This window comes from Coturnix japonica, chromosome 3 (assembly GCF_054131305.1).
Source record: "Coturnix japonica strain WE chromosome 3, WE-NBRP24, whole genome shotgun sequence".
Classification (NCBI taxonomy): domain Eukaryota; kingdom Metazoa; phylum Chordata; class Aves; order Galliformes; family Phasianidae; genus Coturnix; species Coturnix japonica.
The window spans coordinates 3,454,162-3,466,236 of record NC_140665.1 but is presented as its reverse complement, the minus strand read 5'-3'; the positions used below and the strand labels follow the sequence as shown (position 1 = coordinate 3,466,236).

At 36.0% G+C, this 12,075-nt stretch overlaps 1 protein-coding gene across 9 annotated transcripts in view; it reads right to left on the bottom strand.

Moving 5' to 3' along the window:
- AFTPH (aftiphilin) overlaps positions 1–12,075 on the bottom strand; it is a 45,694-nt gene that overhangs the window by 5,051 nt on the left and 28,568 nt on the right. For 3 of the 9 annotated variants that reach the window (XM_085542378.1, XM_015856518.3, XM_085542379.1), the window contains 4 exons: positions 11,818–11,940; positions 6,982–7,042; positions 5,300–5,383; positions 1,363–1,486 (listed from right to left, as the gene is read on the bottom strand). In XM_085542378.1, coding sequence (XP_085398504.1) covers positions 1,363–1,486; positions 5,300–5,383; positions 6,982–7,042; positions 11,818–11,940 — 392 coding nt within the window. Of the gene's footprint in view, positions 1–1,362; positions 1,487–5,299; positions 5,473–6,981; positions 7,043–11,817; positions 11,941–12,075 lie in introns of those variants that run through there. The other 6 variants (XM_085542380.1, XM_015856521.3, XR_014944328.1 and 3 more) reach the window with 4 other exon arrangements.

The following is a 12,075-nucleotide window of genomic DNA, read 5'->3' as shown; positions in this document are numbered from 1 at the left end:
AGCAAGCAGACAGAAATCTAAGAACAGACATAAAGAGAATAAATAACAATATTTGGAGTGGACATACTCTGCTGCAAATTTATGATTATTTTTACATTAGACTTTGGACATACTACAAAAATACTTCCAACTATTTCTACCTTTGCTAATTAGCTAAATTCAGACTTTCCCGCTACGTTATGTTCACAAGAAGTATATGTCCTCCATGCATCAGGCAATCCAAAAGTGGAGCACTGAGGTATGGAGTTCCCTCTACTGGTTCGCTCTTGAAATGCCATAGAGCATTGGTCTTTTATTCAGCATTCACCTTGAACATTTTCACTGCGGGAAAACTATCAAGACTGTTTTCTCAATAAAAGAACATGTTCTAAAAGAGCTGTGAAATTTTTAGTGTTACTTATTTTACACGAGGCTGCTCCAACCATTAGAATTCCTTACACATGCTGCAGTTCTATTCACCTATACCCATGTGCTTTAAGTGCTGTGCTGCACAGAAACTTATTTATTTAGTTTTAGAGAGCTGAAGCTCAGAGAGAAGACATCCTGCTATTAGTTGCAAAGCAACTATTAAATACATGTCTATGAAATAGACATGTACCTCCTCAATAGTAAAAGCATTTTACTGCTTAGAATCACTCAGTGTCTCTCTAATGTGCACAATCGTTATCTATACATTAAGACAGTCCAGAGCTGCTAAGATGGACATTAAACAACTAAACCCAAAGTATTCAAGCTTAAGAAGTGAAAGACTACCTATTTACCAGGCCAGATGTCAAGGAAGACATTTGACACCTAAAACCTTCATATACTCTACAAACAGAGCTAAGTCCAGAAAAATTTTGCATGAGCTCCATGAAGCAGAAAGGATATAATGAACCAGCCACACAAGCTATGTGTGTTAGCTCCTAAAAAATAACTTGCAACAGCAAAATAAATCTGATGTTTGGTCACCAAAAATTTTACTGGTGCTGGAACCATATAAGTGTTTAACAGCTATATCAAAGACCTAGAAAAGCCATCTGTTAAAGTCCTAACAGCCTGAACTGGGAGCTTCAATTTACCCTTCCACTCTTAGGAATCACTTCTGTTATTCAGCAAGTCTTATCCTCCAATTAAGCCTTTGGTTCTAGCTTTTGACATTGAACGTGGTGACTTCTGTCAGCTCACAAACTGTTTCCCATTTTGTTTTAGAGCTTTATGATAAAACAAAATTTAAACTACAGTAGTACAGATTTGACGTTTGTAACATGTAACCTTGGCTTACATCTTAAACATTTTGTTCCTTCGCAAATGTCACACACATTCACTCCTCGGGGGAAAAAAAAAGAAAGAAAAGGGAAAAGCATGACTGATGTTATTTACCTTGTGGACGTGCTCGCCTTCTCTACCGTGGACATGAGTCTTGCAAATGCATCTGTCACTCTGCTGCTTGCATTGGAAGTTTCCAGTTTTGAGGTTGTCAATTCATACAACTCAGGATCCACACCTTATAGTATAAAATGATAGTCAGTGATGGTTGGAGACAAGGACAGACATAACTAGCCACAGAGCAGCTTGCTAGAGACTGTTTTCTGTAAACATCTGAATCGTTTAAAATTTCAAGATACACAAAAAGAACATGACAGAACACGTCTGTATCTAAAGCAGCATCTTCTCTCCCCACACTTTTCAGTAGCTTTCAAAGCTATATTATGCAGTACACACACCTTGGATCAAGCCTGGTATACAAGGTCTCAGTCTAAGAGTAAAACTAATTTAATTTACCTTTTATAGCGAAATACCTGCAAAACGCCAGCTGTGTTAAAAGGGTTTGTTTCAATTACTTCAGCTCAACTGCAGCTATTAAAAGAATGCTGATGGTTAACAGTGACCAGCTGTTTAGTGACAGATTGCACAACACTGGCACGTGTTACAGCAACTTCAGTGTATTGCTTTTTACAGGAGGATGTGATAAATCTATTTCATTTTTTTTAGGCAAGGAAAAACAGCTTTTATGATGCACACAAGTGGAATGGCATTTTTTAAAAGTTACACAACCACATTTATACAGCTACCAAAACTGTTTGTCTGTGCTCTCTTTTCATCTTTCATTTATTTATAAAGAATCACATATCCAGACACTTCAGCCTGGATTTCCTAGTTTCAGCTGTCTTAGATCAGATACTGAATTTTGGCATTACATATGTTGCAAATACATTTCAATTAAAAATATAGTATTATTATTAAGTCAGCAGACATCAACAACTGAAATTACTAACATATTTCAAGACTATTCCACCACAACTTGGTACTTGGGAGTATTTAAAATTGTTGATATTCTTCTAGTTGCATTTGCAGCTATTTTGTGCTTTGTGGTCTTAAATGAAGTGCATGTATGCATCATCCTCAATTACAAATAACTTTAAAAAACAGTGTAAAATTTGGACAGAAACATCTTGTTTTGTAGACACGTGCATTCTAAAAGTGTATAATGCTGGTATTGGTTTGGACAACACAGAAGCATTCTATACTCCTGCAGAACAAACATTGCAAACCCTTGGATAATGACAGTCACAAACAGATACCTAACATAAAACGAGTATGTATAGCTTGGTATCATGGTGACAGATCAAGTGATGGTGCTCAGGATCAAGACATATTTAGAAGTACTCCCAAAATATTTAGAGCTGACTGAGTAACAAAAAATTCTCTGCCTAGTGTCCTTCCTTTTCCACTCAATAAACGCAGCACGGTGGTTGCAAACATAAGGTTAAATACCCCTGTGCTTAATTGTGAGGAAACCAAGCCAAATAAAAAGGAGAATTAAGAAAATAATCTGGATAAGCTGAGGAGGTGAAGGCAGGGGGAAGGATTTGGTCCATTTAATGTCAGTTTATGAGAAAATAATCAGCTCTCCCTTCAACCTACATGTTTCAGGTCTGGATTTGCAAACTAAATTTCAACCAGTTTCATGTGAAACACCAAAATATGTAATGTACTGAGACCAGGATACCAGGACTTTAAGTATTATCAGATGTTTACAGAACATGGAAAAAGGAACAGGCCCAACTATTCCATAAAATATCCAATTTCAAACAGGGAGAGGAAGACTTGAAGATATACATTTGACTTGCAGAAGCCTGCGAAATCCCATTAAGGTACAAATTGTAAAACCAAATGAAATGAGGAATTCTTTGACATGCAACTCTGAAACAGGCATTAAATGTAACCTTACGAATTGTATCATTCAGACATTTACAGTCCTGAATTTACTCTCATTGCAACGTGATGCCACTGCTCAATTTGCTATTCCATTACACACCTTTTACTCTGCTACATTTACGTTAAACTTTCAGCGTGAAAAATAAAACAACACAGTAAGTTTGTGGGAACATACGAGAAATGAATGACTTCTAGATCATGACATAGAATGCAAATTGTTATGAAGTGTCATTTTGGCTACTGGTTAGATCAGACTGAAAAGAATACAGTATAGCTCTAGTAAAAGTAGAACTAAGGTCTTCAGAGATATAACAAACTTCTAGTACTGATAAAAAGGTTATTTTTAAACTAAAAGACAGAACAATTTGTCTTTTGATTTTTATATAACTTCTTAATTTCTTTTAATTTTTTTTTATTTTTTATTAAGAGTTGCATATTCTCCATTTTATTCAAACAATCAGAGAATAGCTAAGGAGAGCACTGCAAAACCTTAATGAGATATTGAAGGAAAGTTAGCCAACCAAACCCCACACAAAGCTCCTAAACACACACACACAAACACATGAGCTGCAAGCCAAGAAACAAATGACTTTCCCAGAAACAAGTCAGGAGGAAAGAAAAGGAAAAACTAAAAACAGGCACTATAGGGCATACCAGGGAAGGTGATTATACCCGCAACTGATGAAACAACAACAGACTAAAGAAATAAATAAATGAGTGCAATAAAAGGCTGATATGGTATTCCTCCAGTAATGATTTCAGGTGTGCACAGCAGCAGCAGGATAGAGGGACATATGTGACTGCACAAGCAGCACGTGTACTAGGTACTGATGAATGACGTGTTGATAGAATTGCACGCACTTATAAAAGAATCTATGAAACCCAAGAATCTTAAACTTGCTACCTGTCACTTTCGTGACAAACCTGCCGCTATCTTCCACCTGGTAAGAACATTTCTCAAGAGTGAAACAAGACCACATTTGGAATGGGATGCCATAAAACTGTCTTCCGTGACCAAATTGCAAAAGCAAGAAAGCAGTTCTTTAAAAACAGAAATTATAACTATAATTATAAGCACTTCTAAAAAATACTGGACAGCCTCAAAATTGGTTTGAAAAATTAGTTTCTTAAAATTAAAAACACTGAGACAGAATAAAACAAACAAAAACCCCTAAAAATAGAAATATAACTAACAATCCATTCCTATGAGAACTTTGGTTATTATGGCTTCCCAACATCTGACAGGCATTGGATTGAAAGAGCGTTTGCCTTATCTGCTCTGACTACACACCCAGAGAAAACTCCAGAGGGTTCCCTTAAGTTCCTGAAGAAATGTATTCCAAGTGCAGGTTTTCACAAGCTCACATAAAATACTGAAAGCATGTCATAACCATCCGAAAAATTAATTACTTTCGCATTTTATTCAAATGATAAAATGATATTTTCATCTACTCCTTAAGTTGCAGATGAAGAGCTTTAGTTTTATAATTAGCATTCATGAAGTTCTAACACCCCACAAACATGCAAACATCCTTATTTTTCTATTATGAATGCTGTTAAAACACTTTTTTCTCCTCCAATCATTAACACTAGTACTACAGACAGGACAAAAATTTAGTCTCCAGGTAGAAGACAATACCACCTGGATTGTGATTCATTAAGCCCTACACCTTTACACTCAATGACTTCCAATTAACAATACAATTCTTTAATTTGGAGACATTCGTTTAGAAGAGGAAACAAGCCTAATTTTAATTTGTTTTAATAGTCACATTTTTCAGTTATTCTTAAGTACTTGGAAAATTTCACTTTCAAAATTTCTCATTTGAAACAAGTGTTTTAACATCTGAACTGCAAGAGCAAAAGAGCCATTCATTCCTCCATTGTGACAATACAGAGCTGACAGTACCTTTTAAATACCTCGCACTTGACACCAAACATCAGAAAATAGAACACAGATTAAAGGAAAAATGCAGTAGAGAGACATTTTAGAGAAACGTAAAGTAAAATTTCTCCTTGTTTATAGGAAAGTCAAGTGATGTGCTCATGCTTTTAGTAAGTTGTTATACTACAGTTGTGGTTTTAACACTCTGCTGACCTGGGATTGTGGTGGTGCTGTTAGAGCTACTGTCATCCACGGGCCCAAAGAAATCAAGGTTCAGAAGAGTAGAACCTCCACTAGCTTGAAATTCAGTGACCGTGTTGGTAGGCAGCCATATAGAAGGTAAGCCAAGGGAGGGGTTTATGTGTAAAAAGGGGGTAAGACACACACTTGAACATGCAAGTTATAATTAGTACTCAGTACACAATTTAAAAATTGACATGAAAACAATGCTTACAGTATTAATTTGTACCTTCTAAAATGTTAACAACTTAATTTCAGTGCACATTTCCTCATGTACAATGCAGCAAGGAAATCAACACTAGTTAAAAATAGAACCATTTATTTCAATCTAAAAATGAAAGAGAACCAGCAAGACCCAGAGAGAAAGATGTGATCAATTAAAGGGAAACAATATATGCATCAATTGATAGGAAATACTGAGTTTCTTCTCCCTTCAATGACACTGATAGCCATTCTTTCATCAAGGAGACTTAGCAGGTCCCCAGATAGCAGAGAACCAAGCAATTGATAATGATTATCTTAAAAACAATGTAAACATATGATAATAAATGCCACTCTTACACCCAGTTCCTCACTGGTGAATTATACTGTTCCCCTTTAGTACTGAAACAGAAATTAAATCAAGATACATTTTAAAGAAGTTACTTGTTAAAAAGAAAGCATGATGATCTGACTGAAGTAATAAGACACTAGACAACAGTAAGAGGGTCCATCCAGGCTTTCCTTCAGCACCATGATATTGCTATCCAAACTGGTACAACCTACATATTCTGAAACTTGAGGCAACACCAAAGCAGCAAGAGATGCAATTTCTTTCAGCCTGCTTTTGAACAACTTATACGTTATAAATTAACCATTGTTAGCAGGCTCCTCTTATAGGTATTGTTTTCTTTCAAGATCTCTAGTCTATCGTTCAAACAAATTTCCAAAATTTATTTCCTTTGCATAAACTTGCATTTATGAGACTGGAGGTGGCAGCACAAAGTTTTTTGCTATTAAAACAGACATAGGTGAAGGGTTCTAAGTAATAATTATATACATTTATAGATCGAAATAACTTTGTAGCTACCTGTTCAATATATTCGGTCTAATTAACTACTGAGTGCAAGCAAAACAGATGATGTCACATTTTTGAAAGATAAAAAATTATCTGTAATTCTGAAAACTTTCAGGTCAAGAGGTGCATCTTTCACAAATAGTTTGCAGTTAAAATATTGTGCTTTGAAGTAGCCATTATATACAAGTTTGTCATTCAAAGGACGTTTAAGGAGAGAGTTCATCAGTGAAAAATACTTTTACAAAGGAAAACTCGTCATCCTAAAATGCTCATTTATTCCGGGTTTTGTTATAATCAGCAGTTATTTATAATGAAATGTTAATATTGCCACTGTGTCATTAGCATATGGCACAAATCTAAAAGAATACTTCACTTTGTATTTTTCAGACTACATAATTTTTCACATAGCAGCACAGTTAATCAGAAAGAAAGCCTGAATTTCCAAAGTTAGGAATAAGAAATAAATAATATATATATTTATATATGTATATGTGTGTGTATATATTTAAAAAAAATAATCAGCAGATAGATGTTTGTCTGAACTTTGTAGTTTTCTTATCTCTAGCTCTGGCGCTAGAGGCTCTACGGAGAGACGTACCATCTAAAGGGTTAGTAAGGCCACTGCTACTCCAGTCAAACTGGACAGGTGGTAGAGATTCCTAGAGTTGAAAAGTCAGAAATCAGATTTTATAGTCAGTTCATGTTACAACAATGCAAAGCAGTTCAAACAACAGATTCTTTGGCATCTAAATACTAAAAAGACAACTGAACGAGGAAGCCCCAGCTTTTGCAAGGGGTGTATTCTCATAATACATGCTAAACATCCAAAGAAGATTTGTTCTTCTATAGGAAGCCTCAGTAAATTCTCAACAGTACAGATTAGGTCACTCAAACAGGATTTTTCAAATTATACGTACGAATTAAATAACTATTAAGGCATAGTCGAACATTAAATTAATAGCACTTTCACAAAAGACAAAGCATTTTGCATAGAATCATGTATATGAAATTTAGAGGACAATTTCAGAAAAGGGTTATAAGTGAAAGCTGTCTATATCCCTGCTTTGACCCAATTGTAGACAAATCCAGTTATTTACTATAAAATAGCATGTGATTGTTTCTGGTGGGTTGGTTGGGGTATTTTGTTTTGTTTTGTTTTGTTTTTGAGTTTTAATACAGAAACCTTAAAAATGAAGGAGAAAATACCCAAGAAAACCCTCATGCGAGAACAACCACATCGCCCTGTGATTTATTATCCCTTTCTGATAAAACCATTTCAATATTTAAACAGACCAGTGGTAAGATGAAAGAGAGGAACATGGAACCTGGCTCCTTCTGTGAGTCTATCCTCACCATTCCATTTCCTCTTGTTCAGTCTTTTTGCACGTGCAAACACACACGTGAATTAAACAAGCAGTACCACATTTTACATGGAAGGCATGTTTAGCAACTTGCAAGTGCTGTCCTCCTGTATTCTCAGAACACAGACCAATAGGCAGCATCATAAATTACTGAAAAAGTAGATCTTCCTTTTATTGCACCTTTTTGCCCATTTCATTTCCATTCTCTCCCCATTGGATTCAACTTCACAAGTTTAATACAACTAACAGAAAAATAACACTTGTGGAAGAAAAGCAATTGAACATTCACAACATTACTGGGAATGCATCACTAGCTGCCAGGCTTCCAGTGGCACAGATGTGCCTCCTGTAGAAAGTTGGACTATCTATTTTCTTTTCAAAACTTAAATTATTCAATATTGATATCATATTCAGATTCAAGAATCAAGACTGCAGCAACCTGTGCTAGCTTTGTACAATTAAACTAATGATAAAAGGTTTTTGCTAGGAGATAGGTGATTACAGAAATAAAAGGGAACCGAAGACTTCCGCATTTACTTAGAGTAAAACCTTGCCTAGAAAAGCCTTTCCTACTTAATCACTTGGAATTATTTCCAATACTGTGGAACACAACTAGAACAACAACCATTCCAAGGAACCTAAAGGAGCTGATGCTACATTTTTATTTTTACTTTTTTCTTTGCTCTGGTAATGAAATTACTGGCATTTAAATGATTTGGATGGAGAAATCACGTTACCAGTGTAGAAGCTATACGTGAGATTAAGTCATGATCTCAATGATCAGCAGCATGTATAAAGTTTGTTGCACCTAAAATATACTAGCACTAAAAAGAGGTTACTTTTTCTTTTTTTTTTTCTTTTCTTTAATCATATCACGAAAGAAACGGATCCAATATAATTTAGTAGTCTTCTGGTGTGAACAAAATGAACTCAAAGTGAAACAAAGTAGCTTCCTACCAATTCACAGTTACTGAGGAACACCCAGTAGATTTCCTATCAAAAGACTGAGTCAGGATTGATGAGTCCTGATGAGACCACTACAGTGTTGCATGGAAAAGGTGATACCAATGGCTAGCTCAGCTTTTCACTTTGATTACATGATTGTCAGACTTGATAAGGAGAGGGCAAAGGATACAATGAATTCTTGATAAAATGGATGAAAAGGATATATGACTCCAAATCAGTCAGTATACTGCATATACTAGCTATTCTGTTTTGTGGGATGAAGCCACTCCACTGAATTCAATTGCTCACAAAAAAGAGAGCGCCAAGTAAATCAGACCTCATCTATACAGGATGTTGGCAAGCTGTGGTCCACGCATCAGCAGGTAAAGCAGAAGTAGAGGACAGAAACAAAAGCCAATAAACCAGAAAGGTTTCTGTTTCTAATGTCCTTGGCCCTAATAAAACTAACTATTCTGAGGCACCTGAACTCAAACAAAGGAAACATGCCCTGCAAACAGAGTCTGCAAGGTTGCTAGACTACTGTATTTACAACCAATATTTTAATAGCACACTTTAAAGAAAGGCACCCAATCTAGAAGAATATTGAGATTCAAAGAAAACTGCTCTCGCTCCTCCCTCCATCTCAGATTACAGGACATAGTACAGAAAAAGTATATTATAATCTGCCAGAGAATTACTTTGAATGTTAAGAAAGTAAGGAAAACTAAAATACCTGCTCTTTTTACTGCATCATATTTCATTTGGATAAAAGGAAGAGATGTTTCCACAAAGTAATTTTAGAATGGTATTAAGTAAGATGTTTTTAACATTCAAAATCTAAAATGTATTTGTTTCCACGTCAGTGATTAGCCAGGAAAACTTACTCCTCCCTTGCCCCTTTCCCCACTCTAAAGGGAAGTACTTTGCTGTCCTAAAGCTGAAGGAAGATTTGTAATACAAATGTACGATCAGTCTTTAAATAGATCCTTAAATGAGTACCACAAACATGACTTTCAGAAAAAGGTTTACACAGACATAATTCATAAATTTTGTTGTATGTAATTGTGCCAATGGCTACAAGTGCTCTGAAATGCATCTTTCCTCAGACACCACCTTTAAGCAACTTATTTGCATCTAATAGAATATTTAGTCATATATTATCTCTTACCTGCAGATTTTTTCTTCTTTTACTCTGTCAGAGCTACATACATTCTTGGATCTTTCTCACATGTGTAACTGGAGAACAGTTCCATGATGGAGCCTTTGGCTGGTGGCCATTATATGACAGTTTGCATCTATCATTATTAGAAGTCCTGATGGTCCCTTATGTAATTAGAAGTGTTTTTAAAGACTGTCACCCCATGAGGTTTAATTAAGTTTAAATCCCTAATACCCAGCAAGTGTAAGATACATACTCTGTTATAAGCTTCTGAATTAGAGATCGTGTTGTATGCGTGCAGATGTGCTGTAATAGGCACCTGCAGAAAAGAATTACTGACAATTTTCTTCTAGAAAAAGAAGTCACTCTAGATTTCTATTTCAATATTCAGATTAATTAGCAAAACTAAGCAGGTAATAAACCACAGTTATCCTGTATTGGTAGAGCTGAGCACTAAAGATAGGTATTTACAAACAGAAAAGAGGATATTTTGAAACAATAGAAAAAGAGCAAAAATACTGATATAGCTTTTTGGAAGAAAGCCCAGAGAAGGTGGTTAACCAGAGAACAATATCAAACCAAGAGAAATCAGACAACATTGAGCCCAGATAACAACTTATTTGACTTCTTTGCACTGACAGAAGACAGTTATGGCCTAGAAGGCCACTTCAGCAGATGCTGTGATACAGAATAGAAGGGCACCTGTCTGTGGGCTTTCACAGTCAACGCCTGCCTTTTTGAGCAGTCTTTTCCTTACACTTGTGCCTTAATAGGACCAGCAAGGTATGTAGGACACCATGCTCTCAGACACAGGTAAAAGCAGTCAGGGCATTATTTCACATTCTGTTCACCAGCTTACAGCACTGACTAACAGAGAAATGCAAGCCCAAAAGTCTCGATAAACAAGAGACAAAATAAAAGTCTAGACATTACCTTCAGATACAAAACAGAACAAGTCTACAGAACAGAGCAAGGGTTTAATCTATGCTTTCCTGGTAAAAACTTTGTAAAGAGCCAGTGTAATTTTCTAAATCCATTCAAATATAGAAGTTAGACACGATTTCTTCAGCTCAGAGAAGTCACAAGCACAGCAAGTAACCAAATGCTGGGCAGATTAAACAAACCCTGTGCTAAGGAGAGACACAGCTGAATTTCTCTGAATACGTGCCAAGCATCATTGTAGCAACATGGAAAATGTCTCTGCATATCTTGGTAGCTAGCTGCCAACCAGGCACACCACAATACACCACATTCTAGTATCAGAATACTGGAAAAACAACAACAACAACAACAACAAAAAAATACCCACAACTTTCAGAGGATTCGAAAGCTCACTCCTAAGCTTCTCTGAACTCTATAAGGCTCAGACAACAGAAACCAAAGAAGTGACTTTGAGCTGTTCAATGGATAATTACTCAAAAAAATCTGACACAGAACTCAGATAGTGAAAAAAAAAATAATCAGGTACTCATGCTTGTAATGATTGTACCCAGAATCCCTTTTCCAGACATCTGGGCTGCTTTTTATGTTACTCTGAAAAAGAAAGGAAAAGGAAAAAGAAACAGTATAAACAGTATACCTGCAAATATGATAATTTAAGGAAAAAAAAAAAAAAAAAAAAAAAAAGGAAATAAAAAAACAAGCACTATCAAAATATGATAAGCTTTAGATAAAGGAAAGACAGAACACCAGGCAGAGAAAGGACTTTTAAACTAACTTGCTATATACCAGTAGATATCATCAGGACTCTTAAATTTTGGCCACCAACTGCTGTAGTCTTAATCATGGAGACTCCCGTCCAGTCACACATGAAGAGTAGATCCAACAGTATGTCTTCAATCTGACACAAGGACCACCTGCCTTTGATACAGGTGCCTTTGAAAACTTAACTAAAACATGAAGGAGAGGTAAGGCATTCCATTATTCCCCCCATTCACTCTTTTTATCTCTCCCTCTCTCTGTTTTTTACCTGGAACTGATCAGATGCACACGGGTTCATCTCCGGTGATACAGGAGGTGTCTGTCCTATGGAAGCTATCTTTTCTGCTGCAGATATTGGTTTCAAAGGTTCCTTGGTAGGCTCAAGCATACCCTAAAAATAAAATAGAAAATCACGTCCCTGCATGCACAAATACATAGATTCCAGGAACTGCAGACACTGGAAAGGTGTGTATTCATTCTGTTTTGACGGTTAACTAATTCAGAAGAAACCAGTCATACTACCAGC